At 42.1% G+C, this 27,272-nt stretch overlaps 1 protein-coding gene across 1 annotated transcript; it reads left to right on the forward strand.

Annotated features, from left to right (window-relative positions):
- On the forward strand, positions 1 to 26,669 carry htr2cl1 (5-hydroxytryptamine (serotonin) receptor 2C, G protein-coupled-like 1). The gene is made up of 5 exons (XM_036957723.1): positions 1 to 190; positions 20,154 to 20,354; positions 22,852 to 23,015; positions 23,329 to 23,685; positions 23,918 to 26,669. Exons 1-5 carry the CDS (start codon positions 160 to 162, stop codon positions 24,485 to 24,487), a joined length of 1,323 nt encoding a protein of 440 aa, XP_036813618.1. The 5' UTR covers positions 1 to 159; the 3' UTR covers positions 24,488 to 26,669.
- Positions 26,670 to 27,272: the final 603 nt, after the last annotated feature.

Raw genomic sequence — 27,272 nt, forward strand, 5'->3', positions numbered from 1 at the left:
AACTGGCCGGCACTCCTCATCCTGGTCATCATCGTGCTGACGGTGTGTGGAAACATCCTGGTCATCCTAGCTGTCTCATTGGAGAAAAAGCTTCAGAATGCCACCAACTTCTTCCTGAGGTCTCTGGCCGTGGCTGACATTCTGGTGGGGATACTAGTGATGCCTGTATCCCTCATCAACATACTCTATGGTGAGTAGAACTACACTGTGCATAACTCCCCCTGGCCGTGGCTGGTGGGGATACTGGCCATACCATGTGGTATGTGTAAACAGTCTTGAGGTTGGCTCTGTGGTCTGTTTCTTAGACAGGAAGTGTATTTTTTTGTGGTTAGTGCTCTGTGTGGTCTGTTTAAACTTTCTCTGTGTATCTAGGATTGTTGGTTCTATGTGGTCTGTGTAAACGCTCTCTGCATCTGTCGCTCTCTTTCTCTCTCTGTGTCTCTAGCTCTGTCTCTTTCTCTGTGAGACTATGAGTGCATTGAGAACCGTTAGTGGGCTGTTAGTGGTCTGTGTAAACTGAATCTCTGTCTTAGAGTACAATAGTGTATCTTAGTTAGGAGTGGAGGCTGGTGACTTGAACATTTTAGGAGGATTAGAGACCCACAATATAGGCGCGGAACACACAGAGATGACAAAGCGTGTTTCAAAAATCGGCAAAGACTAAGTATTTTAACCTAAAGCATTTATTGAAGACATTTATAGTACAATGTTATAGGGAATGGGAATGAAAGGGCTACTTACACAGTGTTGGGAATGGATCACAACAGTGATTGAATGGGGGTAAGGCATGATTTGAGGTGTTCAGAGGCTTGACTTCAGTGCAGTACAGGTTCATCATGGATGAATGGTGTTGGGGAAGAGCTCAACTCTTCCACTGAAGAAAATACAGGATTTGACTGGGAAGACAAAAAATAACAACACAATACACTATATAGCTAGACAAAAGAGCTAAGAATTAGTTAGTCCAAGCAAGAAGTAAAATAATTTGTGTGCAATAATGTGGTTGTGTTTGTGTGTGTGTAATTGACTCTACATACAGTAATGAGAGAAAATTGATACTGCTTGGAGAGGAAACAGTGGATGAGTGGGCACATGAGACGTGGCTTCAGTGGAGTGGTATCACCTCTAAATCAGGGAATAGGAAGGGACTTACAGTAGCTGTAAATACAAATAGCAGATGCATTCCTTAGCAGCTGAGCTATCGTAGCTTAAACTCAGACATCTCAGAATTCACAAAGTCAAACAGTCTGAGCATCTCTCCCATTTGACACATCAAAGTGGCCAAAGAAACATTCCTGAATAAAGCCCTGATCATCCACATACCTGACAATAACAGACAACTGCAAGCAGACAGGTGGCACCATAGGTCCCAGAGTGGTGGGCCAAGTTTTTCCTTATCTGTTAACCTGACCAGGAAAACTCTGGACCATATAAGGTATGAGAGTGATTAATCCATTGTAAAAAGATTTTACATGGGCTTTGACTGGACCAGTTTTTCCTAATCAGGTCACATGGTTTTAAAAAGAAAACCCAACCGTACACTTGTTCCTGTGAATTATATTTAGACAAGATTAAGAGTGGGATTTCCTTTACCCAGACCCAGAGACAACAACTAATAGACAACAGAACTCACAGGGCTGAGCTTGCTTTATGCATATTTGGGTCATGCAGGGCAATGCAACTGTAGCCCCAATAAAACATTAACTCACATCTATCATCACTATTATGTTGATTGATTAAATCCAGTTAAAAGTATAGGCAGCCTAGTACAGCATAGGCTGTATGCAACTGCTATTATTGGTAGCCTACAGTTCAGACTGAAAAATCGTCTCATTTTCATCCCATACAGCATGTCCGATTTCTAATGTTTAGGTGTAGGCTAGGGCGCTGCGACATTCATGTAATCAGTTTTTGCTTGTGTCTGTCCGAAGTGATTATGTGTTATCTCCTTTGCTAAATTAACCTGTTAGATCTACCCCCCCCTTTTTTGAAAATTCTGTTAAAAATCGCGCAACTTTTCAGCGTCCTGCTACTCATGCCAGGAATATAGTATATGCATATGATTAGTATGTGTGGATAGAAAACACTCTGAAGTTTATAAAACTGGTTAAATCACGGCTGTGACTATAACAGAGCGTGTGTTTCATTGAAAAACGCAAGAAAAACTGCTCTCTGAAAGCAAAAAATAATTTCCATAAGTCACTTCCACCAGTTGTTAAAGGAGAACAGAATTTAATGGAAATTTGCCTGCACTTCATACAAATTCCGCACGATGGCGCCATTGTACTAATTTTCAATCGAATTAATTGTTGGAAAATCCATCTGTCTGACCCCAAGTTTTCCAGTCTTCACCCGGATGCAGTTCAAGGAGAGATCAGATTGCATTGTTTTTGAAGTGAGGACCTATTGAAGAGACATCGCCCTGTAATCGTTTTGATAGATTATAAACGTTTACTAATACCTAAAGTTGGATTACAAAAGGATTTCGAAGTGTTTTGTGAAAGTTTATCGTCGACTTTTTTAATTTTAAAAAATTACGCAGCGTTTAAAAACGATGAATTTTTCTGAATGACACTACTTCTATACAAAGCTATTTTGGGTATATATGGACCGATTTAAACGAAAAAAAGACCCAATAGTGATGTTTATGGGGCATATAGGAGTGCCAAGAAAGAAGCTCGTCTAAGGTAATGAATGTTTTATATTTTATTTCTGCGTTTTGGGTAGCGCCGTCTATCGCAAAATCTGTTGTTTACGTGTCGAGCTGGCATTTTGGGGGGTGCATGCTATCAGATAATAGCTTCTGATGCTTTCGCCGAAAAGCATTTTAAAAATCTGACTTGCTGGCTAGGTTCACAACGAGTGTAGCTTTAATTTAATACCCTGCTTGTGAATTTTGATCAAGGTTTGAGTTTTAACGAGTACATTTAGCATTTAGCGTAGCGCATTTGCATTTCCAGGTGCCTACTTGGGACATGTGCGTCTCAAGTAGATTCAAGAAGTTTTAATACAGACGGAAAGTGGAAAGCATACTTGAGCACGCTTGAAAAAATGTAGGTGCGTCAACCTCTCTCTTTAATCAAACTTTTAATGTATGATGCGATGGAAGCTATAAAATCATTCAGAATTAATTTCTACATTCCAGAAAAGCCAGTCGAAAGTTCCATATGTTCATCAAGTAAAGCACCGTAAAGTGCAATTACCTCTGCAAGCTCCTTATAGTTGCCCTTGGTAGCGGAACTTTCCTTCTCATCGTGTTCTCTAAAAGCCAAGTCTTGCACACTTAAAAATGCAGTGATGTCGATAAGCTGTTTGAGAACATCCCTGTTTCTTACTTTCTCTTTGTGTTGCGCGGTTTGAATACGCAAGACATTCGGCCATTACATGATCGATGCAGCTTTCCCAAGAAGCTTGAATCTGATGTGGACATTTAAACAACAACAAAAAAAAAAAATCCCTCTTCAGGACCCTGTCTTTCAAAGATAATTTGTGAAAATCCAAATAACTTCACAGATCTTCATTGTAAAGGGTTTAACCTCTCTGGGATAGGGGGATGCAAATGTCCCACTTGGCCAATTGCCAGATTCAAATAAAATACTATTAAATTCAAACTTTCATTAAATCACACATGCAAGATAGCAAATTAAAGCTACACTCGTTGTGAATCCAGCCAACATGTCAGAAAGCATAAGCATAAGCATAAGTGTGCATAAGAAGCTATTATCTGATGATAGCACAGCAGTAAACAAAGAGAGTAGCATATTTCAACCCTGCAGGTGCTACACAAAACAAAGAAATATAATATAAAACATGCCTTACCTTTGATGGGCTTCTTTTGTTGGCACTCCAATATGTCCCATAAACATCACAAATGGTCCTTTTGTTCGATTAATTCCGTCCATATACATCCAAAATGTCCATATATTTGGCGCGTTTGATCCAGAAAAAAACAGCTTCCAATTTGCGCAAAGTCACTACAAAGTATCTCAAAAGTTGCCTGTAAACTTTGCCAAAACATTTCAAAATACTGTTGTAATACAACTTTAGGTATTTTTAAACGTTAATAATCGATCAAATTGTCTATCTGTTTTCAATAGAGGACGAGAGGAAACTAACGCTACTTTTCAAGTCTTGGCCAACTCTCAACAGCGTTACCCTTTTCCAGGATGGCCTTACTTCTTCATTGCACAAAGGAATAACCTCAACCAAATTCCAAAGACTGGTGACATCCAGTGGAAGCGGTAGGAACTGCAAACAAGTGCCTGGGAAATATCGTTTCCACATGAGAACCCATTGAACAGACAGCGACCTCAAAAATAAATAATTCTGAATGGTTAGTCCTCTGGGTTTTGCCTGCTACATAAGTTCTGTTATACTCACAGACATGATTCAAACAGTTTTAGAAACTTCAGAGTGTTGTCTATCCAAATCTACTAATAATATGCATATCTTATATCCCTGGCATGAGTAGCAGGAAGTTGAAGTTGGGCACGCTATTTATCCAAAAGTGAAAATGCTGCCCCCTATCCCAAAGAGTTTTTAAACACTGTTTCCCATGCTTGTTCAATGAACCATAAACAATTAATGAACATGCACCTGTGGAATGCTCGTTAAGACCTTAACAGCTTAGAGAAGGTAGGCAATTAAGGTCACAGTTATAAAAACGTAGGACAGTAAAGAGGCCTTTCTACTGACTCTAAAAAAAAACAAAAGAAAGATGCCCAGGGTCCCTGCTCATCTGCATGAACGTGACTTAGGCATGCTGCAACGAGGCATGAGGACTGCAGATGTGGCCAGGGCAATAAATTACAATGTCCGTACTGTGAGACCCCTAAGACAGCGCTGCAGGGCGGATAGCTGATCATCCTCGCAGTGGCAGACCACGTGCAAACACCTGCACAGGATCGGTACATCCGAACATCACACCTGCGGGACAGGTACAGGATGGCAACAACAACTGCCTGAGTTACACCAGGAACGCACAATCCCTCGATCAGTGCTCAGACTGTCAGCAATAGGCTGAGAGAGGCTGGACTGAGGGCTTGTAGGTCTGTTGTAAGGCAGCTCCTCACAAGACACCACCGTCAACAACGTTGCCTATGGGCACAAACCTACCGTTGCTGGACCAGACAGGACTGGCAAAAAGTGCTTTTAACTGACAAGATATGGTTTTGTTTCACCAGGGGTGATGGTCAGATTCGAGTTTATCGTCAAAGGAATGAGCGTTACACCGAGGCCTGTACTCTGGAGCGGGTTCGATTCAGAGGTGGAGGGTCCGTCATGGCCTGGGGCAGAGTGTCACAGCATCATTGGACTGAGCTTGTTGTCATTGCAGGCAATCTCAATGCTGTGCGTTACAGGGAAGTCATCCTCTTCCCTCATGTGGTACCCTTCCTGCAGGGTCATCCTGACATGACAATGCCACCAGCCATACTGCTCATTCTGTGCGTGATTTCCTGCAAGACAGGAATGTCAGTGTTCTGCCATGGCCAGCAAAGAACCTGGATCTCAATCCCATTGAGGACGTCTGGGACCTGATGGATCGGAGGGTGAGGGCTAGGGCCATTCCCCCCAGAAATGTCCGGGAACTTGCAAGTGCCTTGGTGGAAGAGTGGGGTAACATTTCACAGCAAGAACTGGCCAATCTGGTACAGTCCATGAGGAAGAGATGCACTGCAGTACTTAATGCAACTGGTGGCCACACCAGATACTGACTGTTTTATTTTGACCCCCCACCTTTGTTCAGGGACACATTATTCAATTTCTGTTAGTCACATGTCTGTGGAACTTGTTCAGTTTATGTCTCAGTTGTTGAATCTTACCCAAGTTAAGTTTGCTGAAAATTAACGCAGTTGACAGTGAGAGGACGTTTCTTTTTTTGCAACGGTTATATCCTCCAGGGTCTGTCGGTTCCATTTAATATGAGGGAGGATGATCTTTTTTTATTGTTAACATGGGCTTATTTCTATTACTGGATATTTTATAGCTGTCATTCATATTCCATTCACCCAGCTCAATGTAACATCGATAGGTTTAGGCTACTACGTGATACTCAAATTTTCCCTGTACCCACCATGAGATTGGTTCAACCTAGCCTGTGAATGAAAGTTTTGAACGTAGGTGCACAGGTCGAGAGAATTCTTAGTAATCAAGGTGACAGACAGTGACACAATCAATACCGCTTTGCACACTCTTGCCTACATCTAACTGATCTAGGGTGTAATCATTAGTCCAACAGTTGCAAACAAGAGTTTCTATTGGACCTATTCCAGGTATGTTTATTCCCATTTCATACTGTTTGCTTTGCTTCAGTTTTTCAACAGAATCGGCACAATGAATACACCCCTGATCTCAAGCAAACACAGTTTACTTTCATAGCAGCCACATACAAACAGCTCATTGTATAGTGTATATAATTCCTTCTCGCATCTATCTATGTGCTCTCCTCCTCTCACCTTTTCCCTTTGCTTGTGGATTTCAGTTCACAACAAATCAGATGTCTGTCACCAGGCGAAAACCCCCCGCTACACACAGCCTACATCCTTGTCACATCATAGTCAACATAGCTACTAGAACTAACATGTGTTTGAGTAGGCTAAACTAGCTAGCTACATTTGAAGCTAGATAAGTAAATGAAAGTGAAGAAAGAAAATACTAGGAAATATAGCTACAGTAGCTCTCTCTCTCTTGCTTCTCCTTCATTTTGTAAGAACTTAAATGTTCAAAACTGTTGCCTTTAACTACTTAGAACATTTCATGCACTGCATTGCTAGCTAGCTGTAGCTTATGCTTTCAGTACTAGCTCTGATAGGTTGGAAGACGTCCTTTGGAAGTTGTCATAATTACTGTGTAACTCTATGGAAGTGGGTGAGAACCATTAACCTCCTAAGTTTTATATTGACATCAATGTACCCAGAGGAGGATGGTAGCTAGCTGTCCTCCAGGTACAACATGGTGCTACCCTACAAAGTGCCACTGAGGCCAGTGTATTCCTTTATTGCAAAACAGTGTGTCTTGATCAATTATTTGGTTACATGTGAATCTCTTTAGTATAGTTTTATCTAAAAATAACTTTAATGTTTCACTATAAAAAATAATGTTCTGAAATTCATTGAGGAGGATGGTCCTCCCCTTCCTCCCCTGAGGAGCCTCCACTGATATGCTCCCTGCTTTTGTTATGCCGTTTAGCAGAACGATTGATGTTCTTCAGGTCACTGTACCTACCTTCCTTTTGCCCAAGGCTCAGACTTTCCAAAAAGCAGGCGAGGCCAGCAATACAGGTGGCTTGATGAATGGCTCCCTATAAACCAGCTATACTTTTTAATACCAATTGGTATTGAACGCCATCAATTTTTCATCCTTTATCATGAAACTGATTTCAGGCAGAAGTCGACCCTCGGCTTAAATTCACGTCTTTCCATGTACCCCAGAGAAAGGTGTTCTTCAACAAAAGGTCCACAACATTTTTGGTAGCGTTGGCCATTCTGCACTTCTGGTGCTGAAAACTGCATGCTCGCACTGGTAGCTAGTTAGCTACTGCTACTTGCTACTGAAGATAGCAAGGAAAATTGAAATAAATTGCACTTAACTGGACACAAAAATAAAGTTCTAAAACCAAGAAAACAAATTTGAATCTACCTCCTCCATCTCCTGTAATTTGAGGAAATATTTATGTTCAAATAGCTTCTTTTGTTAGCGGGTTTGGTAAACAAATCCAAATCCAAATCCAAATCAATCAGCTCTCATTCGCCCCCACTTCACAGTAGAAGCCTCAAACAAAGTTCTAAAGACGGTTGACATCTAGTGGAAGCCTTAGGGAGTGCAATATGACCCCATTACACTGTACACTGAATGGCAAAGAGTTGAAAAACTACAAACCTCAGATTTCCCACTTCCTGGTTGGATTTGTCTCAGGTTTTCGCCTGCCATATGAGTTCTGTTATACTCACAGACATCATTCAAACAGTTTTAGAAACTTCTGAGTGTTTTCTATCCAATACTAATAATTATATGCATATATTAGCATCTGGGACAGAGTAGCAGGCAGTTTACCCCCTGTCACCAAGAAGTTAATGGCAACAATGGTAAAATACTATGACTTCATACACTCCAAAATGCCATACCATTCTGCAGTACCTGGCAAAGCTCTGCAACAGGTATGACACATTTTAAAGGAATAACCACTGTAGATACTCTTCTGCAGAGAGATCCTATTAAATTACAAGAAGGGCTATGTCATGAACCCTCAAAGTTCCAGAATGGTCTGAAAATGGCAGCCATTGTGTTCAGTGAGAAATCCAAACCATTCTACTCAACCTGGTCTCAGGGCAATTCGTATTATTCTGTACGTTAGCCGAGTCACCTCATTTCGTATGGTATGTATTAATTTGTGGATGTCTATCACCCATTTCATATGATATGTTACAAATTACAATTCGTATTATATGTTATGAAGTTGTAAAATGTACAATATGTTACAAATTCTAGCTAGGTGGCTAATGCTAGCATGCTTGTTAAGGTTAGGGTTAAGTATAGGAGTGGCACAGCAGTCTAAGGCACTGCATCTCAGTGCTAAAGGAGTTACTACAGACCCTGGTTCGATTCACAACCAGCTGTGATTGGGAGTTCCGTAGGCGGCACCCAATTGGCCCAGCGTCGTACGGGGTAGGACGTCATTGTGAATAAGAATTTATTCTTTACTGTCTTGTCTAGTTAAATAAAACATTAAATAAAAGGGTTAGGGTTAGGGGAAGGATGAGGGGAAGGGTTAGCTAACATGCTAAGTAGTTGAAATATAGTCAGTAGTTGAAAAGTTGCTAATTAGCTAAAATGCTAAAGTTGTCTGTGATGAGATTCAAACTCGCAACCTTCGGTTTGCTAGAAGTTTGCGTTAAGCCTCCGACCAACTACCTTACTTTGGTTTTTGCCTTAATTAACCATCTGTCTTATGTAACCTTCCTAAACATGACATATCATCCTATACTGAACAAAAATATAAACGCAACATGCAATAATTTCAACGATTTAACTGAGTTACAGTTCATATAAGGAAATGAGTAAAATGAAATAAATGAATTAGGCCCTAATCTATGGACTTCATATGACCGGGCAGGGGCGAAGCCATGGGTGGGCCTGGGAGGGCATAGGCCCATCCACTGGGAAACAGGCCCAGCCAATCAGAATATGTTTTTCACCTCAAAAAAAGGGCTTTATTACAGACAAAAATACTCCCCAGTTTCATCAGCTGTACATGTGGCTGGTCTTAGTCAATCCCGCAGGTGAAGAAGCCAGATGTGAAGGTCCTGAGCTTGCGTAGTCTCCCTCAAAAGAGACATCTGTGACATTCTGTTGTGTGACAAAACTGCACAAGCTTAATGTAGTCATTGCATGCTAGGAAGACGGGACCAAATACTAAACTTGTGACTACATTATTTATTAGAATCTTTAGGGGTGTCAATAATAAAAATAAAAATAAAATACTTGTTCAACAAAATATTTCTCTGAGCAATTCTTTTAGTATAAAATAAAAAAATATATATATGTTTTTTAGCATACAATATAGTTATGATTTATTTATTTTATACTGTCATTATTGCTAATCTTTATCGGGGATGTCAATCATTTTGTACCCCACTGTATATGCAATGTGCTTTATATGAAGAATCCAAGACAGCAACATCTATGCTATTGACCACGCCTGAGTCCATCAAAGCCAACTTAATGAGGCATGGTACTGGCAGTGAAACTTATTGCCATTTAGGAGTTCTCAATAGACCAGCTAAGGTTATTTTACCATTAAATTATTGTCTACGAGGCCTATGTGGGAATACTAATTATGTGTAGCATGATCTAATGTAGCACTATGTCTATTTCTCATATGATGCACCGCTAAGTACATTCGATGAGGCAAAATGAGCTGTCATCTTGGTACATGGGAAATATGCAACCTATCTAATTAACACAGCCAGGTGGCCTTGCTGACGCAGGAAGAGCTGTCATCTTGGAAAATGAGGATATTCTACCTATGCAACATAGCTACAGGACCACAGGGCTGACACAAACATGAAAAGAAAATGGCATTGTATTTGTCACTTGCGCCAAATACAACAGGTGTAGATCTTACAGTCAAATGCTTACTTACTAACAATGCAGTTTAAAAAATATATATAAAATTAAATAACTTTTAAAAAATTAAAAATAAATAAAAGTAACAAATAAATAAGCAGCAGCAGTAAAATCACAATAGCGAGGATATATACAGGGGGTATCGGTACAGAGTCAATTTACGGGGACACCGGTTAGTCAAGGTAATTGAGGTAATAGTATGTACATGTAGGTATAGTTATTAAAGTGGCTATGCATTGATAATAACAGAGAGTAGCAGCAGTGTAAAATATGGGGGGAGGGGGGACAATGTGAATAGTCTGGGTAGCCATTTGATTAGATGTTCAGGAAGATTATGGCTTGGGGGTAAAAGCTGTTTAGAAACCTCTTGGACCTAGACTTGGCGGTCTTGTACAGCTTGCTGAACAGTCTATGACTAGGGTGGCTGGAGTCTTTGACAATTTTTAGGGCCATCCTCTGACACCTCCTGGTATAGAGGTCCTGGATGGCAGGAAGCTTGGTCCCAGTGATGTACTGAGCCGTACACACTACCCTCTGTAGTGCCTTGTGGTCGGAGGCCGAGCATTTACCATACCAGGCAGTGATGAAACCAGTAAGGATGCTCTCAATGGTGCAGTTGTAGAACCTTTTCAGGATCTGAGGACCCATGCCAAATCTTTTCAGTCTCCTGAGGGGGAATAGGTTTTGTCGTGCCCTCTTCACAACTGTCTTGGTGTGCTTGGACCATGAAAGTTTGTTGGTGATGTGAACACCAAGGAACCTGAAGCTCTCAACCTGCTCCACTACAGCCCCGTCGATGAGAATGGGGGCGTGCACGGTCCTCCTTGTCCTGTAGTCCACAATCATCTCCTTTGTCTTGATGAAATTGAGGGAGAGGTTGTTGTCCTGGCATCACACGTTCAGGTCTCTGACCCCCTCCCTATAGGCAGCCTCATCATTGTCGGTGATCAGGCCTACCACTGTTGTGTCATCGGAAAACTGAATGATGGTGTTGGGGCCCCTTTGTTGAGGATCAGTGTGGCGGAAGTGTTGTTACCTACGCTTAGCACCTGGGGAGGCCCGTCAGGAAGTCCAGACTCCTTAGCTTAGTGATGAGCGTTGAGGGCACTATGGTGTTGAACAATGAGCTGTAGTCAATGAATAGCATTCTCACATAGGTGTTCCTTTTGTCCAGGCGGAAAATGGCATTGTGGAGTGCAATAGAGATTGCATCATCTGTGGATCTGTTGGGGTGGTATGCAAATTGGAGTGGGTCTAGAGTTTCTGGGATAATGGTGTTGATGTGAGCCATGACCAGCCTTTCGAAGCACTTCATGGTTACAGACTTGAGTGCTATAGGTCGGAAGTCATTTAGGCAGGTTACTTTAGTGTTCTTGAGCTCATTGACTATGGTGGTCGGCTTGAAACATGTTGTTATTACAGACTCAGACAGGGAGAGGTTAAAATTGTCAGTGAAGACACTTTCCAGTTGGTCAGCTCATACTCAGAGTACACGTCATGCTAATCCGTCTGACCCTGCGGCCTTGTGAATGTTGACCTGTTTAAAACTCTGCGGAGAGCGTGATAAGACAGTCTTCCAGAACAGCTAATGCTCTCATGCATGTTTCAGTGTTACTTGCCTCGAATCAAGCATAGAAGTAATTTAGCTCATCTGGCAGATTTGTGTCACTGGGCAGCTCTCGGCTGTGCTTCCCTTTGTAGTCTGTAATAGTTTGCAAGCCCTGCCACATCCGACGAGCATGGGAGCTGGTGTAGTACGATTCGATCTTAGTCCTGTATTGAAGCTTTGCCTGTTTGATGGTTCATCGGAAGGCATAGAGGGATTTCTTAGAAACTTACAGGTTAGAGTCCCGCTCCTTGAATGCGGCAGCTCTACCCTTTAGCTCAGTGCGGACCTTGCCTGTAATCTATGACTTCTGGTTGGGGTATGTAAGTACGCTCACTGTGGAGACAACGTCATCGATACACTTAATGATGAAGCCAGTGACTGATGTCGTGTACTTCTCAATGTCATCGGAGGAATCACGGGACATATTCCAGTCTGTGCTAGCAAAACAGTCCTGTAGTTCTGCTTCATCTGACAACTTTTTTATAGACCAAGTCACTGGTGCTTCCTGCTTAAATTTTTGCTTGTACGCAGGAATCAGGAGGGTTGAATTATGGTTAGATTTGCCAAATGGAGGGCGTGCTTTGTACTTATCTCTGTGTGTAGAGTAAAGAGTGTCTGGAGTTTTTTTTCCTATGGTTGCACATTTACATGCTGGTGGAAATATGGTCAAACGGATTTAAATTTCCCTGCATTAAAATCCCCAGCCACTAGGAGCACCTCCTCTGGATGAGGGTTTTCCTGTTTGCTTATGGCAGAATACAGCTCATTGAGTGCAGTCTTAGTTTCAGCATCGGTCTGTGGTGGTATGTAGACAGCTATGAAAAATACAGATGAAACTCTCTAGGTAAATATGTAGTGTGGTCTACAGCCTATCATGAGCTACTTTACCTCAGGCAAACAAACCTTGAGACTTCCTTAGATTTCTTGCACCAGTTGTTGTTCACAAATATACATAGACCACCACACCTTGTCTTACCGGAGGCTGCTGTCTATCCTGCCGATACAGTGTAAAACCCGCCAGCTGTATGTTGTTCATGTCATCGTTCAGCCACAACTCGGTGAAACATAAGATATTACAGTTTTTACCAATACTGCGAGAACTCCTGTAGGCTCCACAATCTCAGAATCAATCAAATGCAACAGCGTAGCAGCAGAGGGCTCATGATCTAGAGAGTGAAGCCGGGACCAATTGAGAAGCAGTAGCGGCGCCTATGCTCAGAGCTAGCCCACAGCGCTGACCAAGGAACGAGAGCCATGATGAGTTCCAGTATCTTGTCAGTTATCGCCAGCATTAATGTTGAACAGAGGTTCGCCAGGTGCCGCCCATGCTCAGCATGCAGGTAGTATAACATTAAAGAGAGGACAAAGCAGTGTTAGTTCTAATGATGACGACTGATGTTCCATGCTAATTCTTTCATCTAAGGTTGTATGAGAGTATGGTTAACATGTGAGTTTGCATGATGTAAACAGAATTTAAGAGATAATGCGAGATTAAAGGGAAGGAACATTTAGTGTATTTCCGACTGAAAAACCCATTAAAGCCTCTGGAAGAGCATAATGTAAACCCAACACTGTTGCTTTAATGTGAACTCAAACTTGTGCTAAGAGAGGAGAGATCCTACTCTTTGATATGCACGTTGGTTTCTTCTCTGTAGGCCGACAGATTGATTCCAGAGCAGTCTGCATGCCCAAGGGTCCAGACGCCCAATATGGACTGAATCCCTACTATTGGACTATGATAAGAACGGCTGCATTTGCCTGGCTAAAATTGGAAAAGGCATACATGGTTATACAGTATAACATAAGACATTGTACAGAGATAAGAGCAGACAGTAGACTGCTACAGAGCGGCGCAGCTCAGCCATGACATACTATATATATATACAGTATACATAGACACACTCCAGACTCCGACATTGCTCATCCGAATATTTATATATTTCTTAATTACATCCTTTTACTTTTAAGACTGGTGTGTATTGTTGTGTACTGTTAGATATTATGGCACTGTTGGAGCTAGGAACACAAGCATTTTGCTACACACATAATAACATCTGATAAGTAGTATGTGTATGTAACCAATAACATTTGATTTAATAAAGGTCCACCTTTATTCCTCAGATTTAAAGTTAAGGTCAACTTAAGGCTATACTTCTGTGAATATATACAGTATATATAAATATCTATTTTTTCTCCCCAATTTCATGGTATCCAACTAGTAATTACAGTCTTGTCTCATCGCTGCAACTCCCGTACGGACACGGGAGAGGTGAAGATCGAGAGGATGCCGTGCGTCCTCCGAAACACAACCCAGCCAAGCTGCACTGCTTCTTGACACAATGCCCACTTAACCCGGAAGCCAGCAGCACCAATGTGTCAGAGGAAATACTGTGCACCTGGCGACTGTGTCAGCGTGCACTGCGCCCGGCCCAGCACAGGAGTCGCTAGAGCGCGATGGGACAAGAACATCCCCAGTGCCTCAGACCACTGCGCCACTCAGGAGGCCCACTTCTGACCCAGTAATGTTTAGCCGACGACAAATGCCATCCGAGTAGAAAAAGTTATCGGGCTGCTCGACTGCTGGACAGCACATGAAGCGTCCAACAGAATTTGGGCCAAGCACGATGGTGTTAGATGAGTCACGCTCAGATAAAATGACTAGCAGAGATGCTTTGCAAACACACAATGTACAAGCATACATTGTAACGCACAGTAACTTGATTACTACTATCTAAATGCATAGAATGCTCTTAAAATATTGCCTAACCTTAATTAACTTCTTATGGCTAGTTCCACTAGCGGAACCCCTCGACAACATTCCACTGAAAAGGCAGCGAAATTCAAAAATATGTTTTAGAAATATGTAACTTTCATACATTCACATGTGCAAAACACCAAATTAAAGCTTAACTTCTTGTTAATTGACCCATCGTGTCCGATTTCAAAAAGGCTTTACAGCGAAAGCACAACATGTGATTATGTTAGGTCAGAGCCTGGTCACAAAAACACATACATCCATTTTCCAGCCAAAGAGAGGAGTCACAAAAAGCAGAAATGGAGATAAAATTAATCACTAACCTTTTATGATCTTCATCAGATGGCACGCATAGGACTTCATGTTACACAATACATGTATGTTTTGTTCGATAAAGTTCATATTTATGTCCAAAAATCTCGGTTTACATTGGCGCGTTATTGTTCAGTAATGTTGTGCCTCGAAAACATCCGGCGAATTTGCAGAGAGCCACATCAATTTACAGAAATAGTAATCATAAACTTTAATATAAGATACATGTGTTACGCACAGAATTAGAGATATACTTCTCCTTAACCTCTTGCGACGAGCAAACCCGTATCCGAGAGCGTAATCATAGCCTCAAATGCATTAGCACAACGCAGCGGACATAAATACCCCTAGAAACGTTTCCTATTCATGAAAATCGCAAATGAAATTAAATAAATATATTCAAACACAAGCTTAGCCTTTTGTTAACAACACTGCTATCTCAGATTTTCAAAATATGCGTTACAGCCAACGCTAGACAAGCATTTGTGTAAGTTTATCATGGCATAATGCTATACTAGGCTCTGCTGGCAGCAGGCAACATTTTCACGAAAATAAGAAAAGCAACCAAATTAAATAATTTACCTTTGAAGAACTTCAGATGCTTTCACTCAGGAGATTCCCAGTTAGATAGCAAATGTTCCTTTTTTCCAAAGATATTATTTTTGTAGGCGAAATAGCTCCCGTTTCTTCATCATGCTTGGCTGAGAAATCGACCGGAAAATGCTGCAACTATAACGGCAAACTTTTTTCAAAATTTGCTCCATAATATCGACAGAAACACGGCAAACATTGTTTAGGATCCATCCTCAAGGTGTTTTTAACATATATATTCGATAATATATCCGTTGAGGCAATTGGTTTCTCATAAGAAGCGATTGGAAAAATGGCTACCTCAGTATTTTACGCAAGATTTTCTGCGGGAGACACCATGTGACCACATGCTATATATGGTCCCTTACAGCCATTCTTCAATGGAAATGGCTAAAAAGACGTCACAATGCTGTAGACACCTTGGGGAATACGTGGAAAACGTAAGCTCATTCGTATCTCCTTCACAGCCATATAAGGAGTCATTGGCATGAGGCGGTTTCAAAAAAATGTGCACTTCCTGGTTGGATTTTTATCTGGGTTTCGCCTGTAACATCAGTTCTGTGGCACTCGCAGACAATATATTTGCAGTTTTGGAAACGTCAGAGTGTCTTCTTTCCAAAGCTGTCAATTATATGCATAGTCAAGCATCTTTTCATGACAAAATATCTTGTTTAAAACGGGAACGTTTTTCATCCAAAAATTTAAATAGTGCCCCCTAAATCCAAGAGGTTAATGCAACCTCTGTGTCAGATTTCAAAAAAACTTTACGGAAAAAGCAAACCATGCAATAATCTGAGTACAGTGCTCAGACAACAAAACAAGCTATACAGATTTCAGCCATGTTGTGTAGTCAACAGAAGTCAGAAATAGCGTTATAAATATTCACTAACCTTTGATGATCTTCATCAGAATGCACTCCCGGGAATCTCAGTTCCACAATAAATGTTTTGATTTGTTCGATAAAGTGCATCATTTATGTCCAAATACCTCTTTTTGTTCGCGCTTTCAGTTCACAAATCCAAACTCACGACGCGCGGGCAAGTCCAGGTGATAGTTCAGAGGAAAATTAATATTACAGTTCGTAGAAACATGTTCAACGAAGTATAGAATCAATCTTTAAGATGTTTTTATCAGTAATCTTCAATAATGTTCCAACCGAAGAATTCCTTTGTCTTTAGAAATGCAATGGAACGCAAGCTAACTCCACTCTGGCAGACCTCTGACTCATTCAGCTCCCATTCCCCCCTCCTTCACAGTAGAAGCATCAAACAAGGTTCTAAAGACCGATGACATCTAGTGTAACCCTTAGGAAGTGCAATATGACCCCATAGACACTGTATATTGGATAGGCAGTGAGTTGAAAAACTTCAAACCTCAGATTTCCCACTTCCTGGTTGGATTTTTCTCAGGTTTTCGCCTGCCATGTGAGTTCTATTATACTCACAGACATCATTCAAGCAGTTTTAGAATCGTCAGAGTGTTTTCTATCCAAATCTACTAATAATGTGGATATATTAGCAACTGGGCCTGAGTAGCAGGCAGTTTACTCTGGGCACGCTTTTCATCCAAAAGTGAAAATGCTGCCCCCTATCCCAAAAAGATTTTAACTTATGTTACAGCGAGAATGAAAGATTACAGAACTCATTCATAGATAACTGTAAGAATGCATGTTTTATCATGTAACGGGCAATCTGGGATGACCCAAGAACAGTAATCCTACCACTATTAAACTACTAGCTGGGGAAAAACTGCAGAAAGTGACCACTTTAATGTAAAAGATAGCTATGGGATGACAGTAAAACCCGATAACCCATTTAGTAGGCTAAGATAAGATAGTACTTAGTAACTCCCCAAAAGGAAAATGCACCAGCCAATACATGCATCCCAATAAATACACAATAAAACCACACAAGGACACACAGACACTAAAAGCAGCAGTCCTGTGAAATGCATTCGACACCTTGTAGAGTCCATGCCCTAACAAATTGATGCAAAAGAGGGAGGTGCAACTCAATATTAGGAAGGTGTTCCTAATGTTTGGTATACGCATTCTATGTGTGTCATGTGGTGTGTGTGTGTGTGTGTGTGTGTGTGTGTGTGTGTGTGTGTGTGTGTGTGTGTGTGTGTGTGTGTGTGTGTGTGTGTGTGTGTGTGTGTGTGTGTGTGTGTGTGTGTGTGTGGTGTGTGTGTTGGTGGGGGTGCTATGGGTGTGTGTGTGTGTGCATGCGTGCGTGCATGGGCACAGGCTTGGGCACATTATTTGGCACTCTAGGCCTAATCCGATAACCCATTTAGTAGGCTAAGATAAGATAGTACTTAGTAACTCCCCAAAAGGAAAATGCACCAGCCAATACATGCATCCCAATAAATACACAATAAAACCACACAAGGACACACAGACACTAAAAGCAGCAGTCCTGTGAAATGCATTCGACACCTTGTAGAGTCCATGCCCTAACAAATTGATGCAAAAGAGGGAGGTGCAACTCAATATTAGGAAGGTGTTCCTAATGTTTGGTATACGCATTCTATGTGTGTCATGTGGTGTGTGTGTGTGTGTGTGTGTGTGTGTGTGTGTGTGTGTGTGTGTGTGTGTGTGTGTGTGTGTGTGTGTGTGTGTGTGTGTGTGTGTGTGTGTGTGTGTGTGTGTGTGTGTGTGGTGTGTGTGTTGGTGGGGGTGCTATGGGTGTGTGTGTGTGTGCATGCGTGCGTGCATGGGCACAGGCTTGGGCACATTATTTGGCACTCTAGGCCTAATCAGTTGGGCTATTGAATAGTAACCCTGCTTTTTGTTCATTATCATGTAATCCCAATTATTCTTACCACCCCTGGTGTGTGTGTGACTCCCAGTTCTGCATAAAACATTAATTATGTTGACAATATGACCCTCTGATTTTAAATATATTGGTTTAACTTGCTGTAGTTTTTAATTCTGCACAGACTAATTAGCATATTATGATGTAGTCAATTAGCATAAAATAGTATACAACAATGTTTTCTAAATTCCTTAACTGTTTCACATTTTTACAAACTCTCAGTTTTACATAAAACTTGAAGATGTGTTAATAACATCACATTACCATAAATTATGGGTTTAAGTTACTATGTATGCATGCCTCATTTGCATATTAAGTGCATACTTTGCATAATATTGCATATTAATTTCATACTACTTTAATTAGAATAATATCTGTGTTCCACATCAGCCCTGAAAATGTCATATCTTCAGTGCCTTCGGAAAGTTTTCAGACCCCTTTTTCCACATTTTGATAGTTTACAGCCTTATTCTAGAATGGATTAAATCATTTTTTTCCCTCATTAATCTACACACAATAACCTAGAATGACAAAGCAAAAACAGGTTCAGAATTTTGGGCTAATTAATATAAAGTATTCAGACCCTTTACTCAGTACTTTGTTGAAGCACATTTTGGCAGCGATTACAGCCTTGAGTCTTCTTGGGTATACAAGCTTGGCACACCTGTATTTGGGGAGTTTCTCTCATTCTTCTCTGCAGATCCTCTCAAGCTCGGTCAGGTTGGATTGGGAGTGTTGCTGCACAGCTATTTTCAGGTCTCTCCAGAGATGTTCGATCGACTCTGGCTAGGCCACTCAAGGACATTCAGAGACTTGTCCAGAAGCCACTCTTGCGTTTTATTTGGATGTGAGCTTAGGGTCATGGTCCTGTTGGAAGGTGAACCTCTGTGCCAGTCTGAGGTCCTGAGCCCTCTGGAGCAGGTTTTTACCAAGGTTCTCTCTGTACTTTGCGCCGTTCATCTTTGCCTCGATCCTGACTAGTCTCCCAGTCCCTGCTGCTGAAAAACATTCCCACAGCATGATGCTGCCACCACCTTGCTTCACCGTGCCAGGTTTCCTCCAGACGTGATGCTTGGGATTCAGGCCAATGAGTTCAATCTTGGTTTCATCAGACGAGAGAATCTTGTTTCTCATGTTCTGAGAGTCTTTATGTGCCTTTTGGCAAACTCCAAGTGGGCTGTCATGTGCCTTTTACTGAGGAGTGCCTTCCATCTGGTCACTTTACCATAAAGGCCTGAATGGTGGTGCTACAGAGATGGTTGTCCTTCTGGAAGGTTCTCCCATCTCCACAGAGGAACTCTAGGTTCATGGGTTCCTCCCTGGGTTCTTAGTCACCTCCCTGACCAAGGCTCTTCTCTCCGATTGCTAATTTTAGCTGGGCGGCCAGCTCTAGGAAGAGTCTTGTTGGTTCCAAACTACTTCAATTTAAGAATGATGGAGTCCACTGTGTTTTGGTGACATTCAATGCTGCAGAAATGTTTTCGGACCATTCCCCAGATCTGTGCCTCAAACCAATCCTGTCTCGGACATGTACTGTCAACTGTTGGTCCTTATATAGACAGGTGTATTTATTTCCAAATCATGTCCAATCAATTTAATTTACCACAGGTGAACTCCAATCAAGTTGCAGAAATATCTCAAGTGTGATCAATGGAAACAGGATGCAACTGAGCTCAATTTCGAGTCTCATAGCAAAGTGTCTGAATACTTAAGTAAATAAGGTATTTCTGTTTTTTATTTGTAATAAATTTGCAAACATTTCTAAAACCTGTTTTTGCTTTGTCATTATGGGGTATTGTGTTTAGGTTACTGAGAAATTTGTTTTTGTTTTAATCCATTTCAGAATAAGGCCGTAAAGTAAAAACAAATGTGGAAAAAGTCAAAGGGTCTGAATATTTTCCAAAGGCACTGTATCTAACCTGACTTTCCCACTCTCCTCTTCCAGACTATGCTTGGCCCCTGCCCAGTGCATTGTGTCCTATCTGGATCTACCTGGATGTTCTCTTCTCTACAGCCAGTATAATGCACTTGTGTGCTATATCTCTGGATCGATACGTGGCCATAAGAAATCCTATAGAGCACAGCCGTTTCAACTCCAGAACTAAAGCTATGATGAAGATAGCAGCTGTATGGACTATATCTATGGGTAGGTGTGGAGATATATAGGTGCATGCGTCACACCCACACACACACGCACAGAGTACTCCTTTAGGAAATGTTGATGAATAGAGGCAGAAGGAGACTTTGTTATTTCCTCTTTTTCTGCCTACTCATCTAGACCTCCTGGCTGTTTATCCCTCCATCTCTCTCTCCCTCCCTCTCTCGTTGTGAAGCATGGTGGTATACCAAAACTGTGTGAGACTGACACAGACATGATTCTCTCTCCATCTGTCTCTCTCTCTTTCGCTATTTAAGGATGGATAGATAAGTAACGTCAATGGGTCTAGTAGACAGCCAGATGACAGGGTGAAAGGTCAGGTTGTGTGTGTGCCTCAGTATTACTGTCTCTGTGTGTGCTTGCGTGCGTGCGTGCATGTGTGTTAAACAGATGACATGGTCCGAGGTAGTCCAATCGCGAAATTCGAAGTATGATGGATGAAGGTCTATTTTTTGATGCTATAATTCCGAATGGTTACAGGGTTAATTCCGCGTGGTTACAGGCTTAAAACAGAAACAACTCAAAGGTTAACAGCTCAGGCATTAATTCTGAGTGGTTAAGGTTAGAGCTATGGTTTGGGCAAGGCTTAAAACAAAATAAATAAAAACAACACGCTGCTTCCAACATCTATCAAGTATTCTCACGGCTTGCCAGGGAATTGTGAACTGTGGTTGGCAGCGATTACTGCCTCGAGTCTTCTTGGATATGATGCTATAAGCTTGGCACACCTGTATTTGGGGTAATTTCTCCCATTCTTCTCTGCAGATCCTCTCAAGCTCTGTCAGGTTGGATGGGGAGCGTCGCTGCACAGCTATTCTCAGGTCTCTCCAGAGATGTTCAATCGGGTTAAAGTCCGGGTTCTGGCTGGGTTACTCAAGGACTTTCAGAGACTTGTTCCGAAGCCACTCCTACGTTGACTTGGCTGTGTGCTTAGGGTCATTGTCCTGTTGGAAGGTGACCCTTCGCGGCAGTCTGAGGTCCTGAGTGCACTGGAGCAGGTTTTCATCAAGGATCTCGTCGTACTTTGCTCTGTTCATATTTCCCTTGATCCTGACTAGTTTCCCAGACCCTGCTGATGAAAAACATCCCCACAGCATAATGCTGCCACCACCTTGCTTCTCCGTAGGGATGGTGCCAGGTTTCTTCCAGACGTGTTGCTTGGCATTCAGGCCAAAGAGTTCAATCTTGGTTTCATCAGACCTGAGAATCTTGTTTCTCATGGTCCGAGAGTCCTTTAGGTGCCTTTTGGCTAATTCCAAGCGGGCTGTCATGCGCCTGATGCGAGGAGTGGCTTCCGTCTGGCCACTCTACCATAATGGCCTGATTGCTGGAGTGCTGCAGAGATGGTTGTCCTTCTGGAAGGTTCTCCCATGTCCACTGAGGAACTCATGAGCTCTGTCAGAGTGACCATCAGGCTCTTGGTCACCTCCCTGACCAAGGTCCGATTGCTCAGTTTGGCAGGGCGTCCATCTCTAGGAAGAGTCTTGGTCGTTCCAGACTTATTCCATTGAAAAATTAGGTCATTGTGATCTTGGGGACCTTCAATGCTGCAGAACATTTTTGGTACACTTCCCCAGATCTGTGCCTCGACCCAATCCTGTCTCGGAGCTCTACAGACAATTCCTTCAACCTCATGGGTTGGTTTTTATAACAGAACAAAATGCGGGAAAAGTCAAGGGGTCTGAGTACTTTCAAAATTCATGCAGTTTCTTGACCGTGTCAAACTCAATAATAATCACAGAAATGAAAGTTAAATATAAAAAATGTTGCACATATTGACGGACCTCATTGAAGACTAAATACAGCCCCAAGGGGAAAAATACGTTTGACACCCCTGGATTAGAGGGATGCATGGAATTACTCTTTTATCTGTCTTTGTCTATCTGTTAGTCTGTCTCTCGGTCTCTCTCTTTCTCGCTCTCTCTTTACCTTTTTGTCTCTCTCTCTCTATCCTTTTTCTATCTCTCTTTCTCTCACTTCTTCTCTCTCTCTGTATTGTTCTTTCGTCCTTCTCTCTACATTTCATTCAAGCTTATTAGGTCTGCACAACAAAAACAGTCTTGATCCCTCTCCTCCGTCCCACTCCTCTCTTTATTTCCTTCTCTCATCCCTATTTTCTCTCTCTTTCTATTTTTTCATCCATACCTTTCCTAGTCATCGGCCTCCACAACAAGGACCATTTCCTCATGTCTCTCCTCGCCACATCCTTCTATTTATCTCTCTCCTTCTCTAAGGAGTGTCCATGCCTATAACAGTAATCAGCATCCACAACAAGAACAACATCTTCATCTGTCTCTCCTTTTCTTTCTCTTATCCCTATCTTCTTTCTCTCCCCTCCCTCCTTCCCTACTTTCTCATCCCTCTCTTTCTTTCTCTCCCTATCCCTGTCATCAGCCTTTACAAGGACAATGTCTTTAACTGTCTCTCTCTAATCTCTCTCTTTTCTTCTCTAATCACTCTCTCTTTCTCTCTCCCCTTCTACTAGGAGTGTCAATGCCTATCCCGGTCATCGGCCTCCATAACAAGGACAAGGTGTTTGTTGACGGAAGCTGTGTCCTCAACGAGGAGCACTTCATGCTGATTGGCTCGTTCGTTGCCTTCTTCATCCCATTGGTCATCATGGTGGTGTCCTACTACCTAACCGTACAGGTCTGTCAGAGAATGTTTTAATTGGCGTTATGACGTTATGTCTTTTGATTGGCTAGCCATGTATTTTTCCCGCCTCTGATTGAATCTCTTTGGTCAGTCAGAGAGGAAATATAACACTGGCCCAACTTTGTCGGCTACAAGCACTAAGATGGCTATAGCATGTTTTGATTTGCTCCCTTTTTGATAGGAATGGAAATGTGTCTGGCTTAAAAGGCATGTGGCTCATACACATAGCAAACACAGACGTAAGACATAAGAACAGTAGGACAAAATAAGACCGCTGTAATATCACATCCTGTCTGTCTTTTTCCAGGTCCTCCAGCGCCAGGCAACCGTCTTCCTCTACGAGGGGAAGACTCCCTCCCATCAGCCACTACACCCGCCACCCACGCCCTCATACCCCAGATCCCCGGCCCCAAACTTCCAAGTCCCACCCATAAACATTGAGGCTCCTCCTCCTAGCAGACAAGGGAGTCTGAGCTGCCAGAAAGGAGCAGAGCATGTCCGGCAGACCAGCCTCCTAAACACCTCCCCCTCAGAGGACATCAGCATAATTCCAAGTTCCGAGGTGGCATCCCAGCTGAGCTCGCCGGCGGGGCATGATCCACGGGACAGTATTGGGAGACGGGGGATGATGCAGGCCATCAAGAACGAGAGGCGAGCCTCCAAGGTGAGGACCAAATTTACACAACTATGATCTTCTTTTCTGTTCTCGTCTCCTTCGCTTCTCGTCTCTTCCATTTCATTATTTTCCATTCTGTTCTATTGCATTCCATAACCGTTTATACTCCACACTAATCTTGTTCTATGTTGTATATTCTACTCTGTTCTATGTTGTGAGGATTGTGTTCTCTAATCCAATCTGTTCTAATGTGTTCTATGTTCTCTGTCCTATTCTCTAGGTGCTGGGGATTGTGTTCTTCCTCTTCCTGATCATGTGGTGTCCTTTCTTCATCACCAATGTCACATACGTCCTCTGCCAGGGTTCATGCAATGAGCCGCTATTAGCCGAGCTCCTCAACGTCTTCGTATGGGTGGGATATATATCCTCCGGAGTTAACCCTTTAGTATATACCTTGTTTAATAAGACATATAGAAGGGCGTTTTCCAGCTATATACGTTGCCAGTATAACACAGGGCCAAACGCCGGAGTTAGTAATAAGTCGCTTGCAGTTACGATGATGCCGTGTCCGTCACATGCCATCGTGCCCATATTTGGACATAATGGTGGGAATGGGAAGATGGGAAGTGTGGACCGGAATAGTAACTGTCGGAATGGTGGTGGAGGGGACCGGGCAGATGGGAATGGGATGATCAGAGGGATGGAACCTGTCGACCCCACAGATGGCAGGATGGGGATGGAGATTGAATGTCCCGGCATAATGTCGGAATTAAAACCCGGAATGTCGGAGCTGAAGCTTTCCGTCGACAGCTTCTGCCACGCCCAGGTGGAGCGCACCAGCAGCGTCTGATTGGTTGATTGGTTAATTGAATTATGGCAGCGCCGCGTCTCATTGGGTGACGATGGATGGACGGAATGGACATCTATTGTGATGCGTGCAAGAGAGGGGGACGATACTGGGTTTGTCTTATAGAGAGACAGTGGACACATCCACAGAGCACAGGGCCAAGGAAGGACCATAGAGATACTAGAAAGACCATCTCTTATCTGTAGATTGTGAAGCCCTCAGTGACTCTGTCCATGTTAAAGGTGGCATTGTGGCACAAGAGCCTTCTATCCAACTCTATGGGAAGGACTCATCTTGGCCTGGATGTAATAGAAAAGTACTTTTTCAATCTAGAAGAAGAAGCCATGAACAAGGCTGAACAGAGAGCGACTCAATACTTAAAATATACCCAAACTCAACTGTATTATGGATTTTAGTAACAGTTCAGCACCATGTTATAACTGGTTAGGACACTACATAAGAATGTAACAGGTCTGAATTGAGCTCTGCAGGTGTGTATAAAAAGGCCAATAATGGTTAATAGGTAGACTAGTAATGTTGAATGGAGAGAGGAATGTAACTGAACACAATATAGCCCCAGTGATAGTGTCATAGCTCCACCTTCTGGTGTCTGTATGAATGCATGAAATAAATCATTTCCAAGAGGGTCGGTGAATGAAGGGGTTGGAAACACTGTGTACAGTGGATCTCTCTCACACATCATAATGTATCACCTCACTCAGATTCACACAGCATTCTTTGAGAAGATCAGTAACAGTCAAGTTAAGGATGAACAGCAGTGCAGGTCCCGAAGGGCTGCAGTGTGCGCATGCTTTTGTCTCACACAGCCAACCTAACTTCACAAGAAGATAATCCCCCTTCTGTCATCTTTACAACCATAGCTATGACCATAACTCAACCATAACCATAGTCTATAGCCCTATCATAGAACAAACCAAATGTACAGTATGTTAGTAATCCTTCAGGCCTATACAGTATATCCCACTCTGACCTACATCCAAAATTATTCCTACAACCCATAATCAAACGCTGCAACAACCACAACCAAAACACCAGAGCACCTGAATGAATGTATATATGACAACCTCTGACCCCTCTACACAGGTCAAAGTTCAAAGGTCAAAAACGCATCAATTCATTCACTATGATGTCAAGTTCTCTCTTACATAAGGAAGATTGAACAGAAGGTCTAAGCGATCGTCGCTAGTAATTTTGGAGCTTTTATCAGACAAAAAAGATAACGTTGAAAAGACGTTGAAAATAAGTATTTTGGGTTGAAAAGGTGGGTTGCTACAGGCCCATTGACGTGTTTGACATAAAGTCTGACAAAAACATTAAACTAAAAGAATGAAAAGTACTGCAGAGAGGACGGGCGCCTGATCCGAAATCAGTTTGCTTTCCGATTGAGGAGCGAAGTCAAGAAGGTATCTGAAACAATTAATTTTAAGCTGTATATGTTAGCCATAACTGTGTGTGAGTAAAATATAGCTGTTTCTGGTGTAGGGGAATTAGTGCTTCTTGCTAGCACTGAGCTTTCCCTTGTCAGCGTTAGCAAGCCATGCTAATGCTGGGTTTATGACATCTCTTAACTGTGAGCATACAACTGGGAAAAATCCAATTGAACCCCCCTCCAACTCGGAATTACTAGTGGGATACTCATCTCTCATCCCTGTGCCCACACGACATCTCCCACATGCTGAGTTCTGTTATCACCTACTAAGAAAATGACCTTGATAACAGCAGTTAAATGCAAATAGACATAAACATAATGTATTGTATTTATATGGTTTTTTAACACTGTCATTTGTTTACGAGCATGATAGCTGTACTTTTAGTTTATGGTTGACGCAGATTGTTTACCATTCACCAATCGGCATTCTCAATGAGTTCAAAGCATGTAAATGCACACAACTTGTTGCTCCCAGTTTACAGTACAAGTTGTATTTTCCAAGTTTCCCACTTGTCATAAACGCGGCATAATGCCCTGGTCCATAGCTAAAGATATTTTGTGTTATTATTCCATTCCATTACAATCAATCAATCAATCACCGGTTTTCATTCCATTTACTTGTGAATGTTTGTCAATGACACTTCTCACGTTTTGACTATTTCAATCATCCACAAGACAGTGTTGTTTTTTTCTGTGTGATGCTGCTATTTATTTATTATTAAAACGTCATTCTAATCTGTGCACAAAGTCTCCCTTCTGCTTGATGGATGGGTGGATGGATGGATGGATGGATGGAGCCTACTGTTAAGCTTTCCTTATGTCAGCATCAAGGACAGCAACAGACAGATTTCAGATAAATCTAAGCTTAAACAACTGTTTGTGGCTTTGAACATTCGTTAAAAGGATAATTATAGACCATGTGAATGCCATTATAAAATGTGTAGTGTCATTGAGTGAAGTCTCCCTTTTGAATTATTGTTTGTTTGACTGACGCCAGACTAAACTTGTTAGTGCCTTTGAAAGTTAGTGACAGTGTGTTTATTGTATGTGGGTCCCACAATATAGGCCGTGCGTGTTCTCATATACGAGAAAAATGTTCATGCAATGATTCATTATCGACGTGACAATGGACTAGGAACAGAGGAGGCCTCTGCACTTCGCTTGAAGAGCCCGAAGAGAGCAGCATTGTTCCAATTCCAATCATTTACAGTCCAGCCCTATGTTCCAAATATGAGGCATTAGCTCCACTCTGTGGCGATGTAAAGGAACAACGGCATACTAAAGCAAGGGCAGGCATTTATGGGCGGGACTTAGGGGGCCTGGCCCGCCCTCCGTTAC

Source organism: Oncorhynchus mykiss, chromosome 21 (assembly GCF_013265735.2).
Source record: "Oncorhynchus mykiss isolate Arlee chromosome 21, USDA_OmykA_1.1, whole genome shotgun sequence".
NCBI classification, from domain to species: Eukaryota; Metazoa; Chordata; class Actinopteri; order Salmoniformes; family Salmonidae; genus Oncorhynchus; species Oncorhynchus mykiss.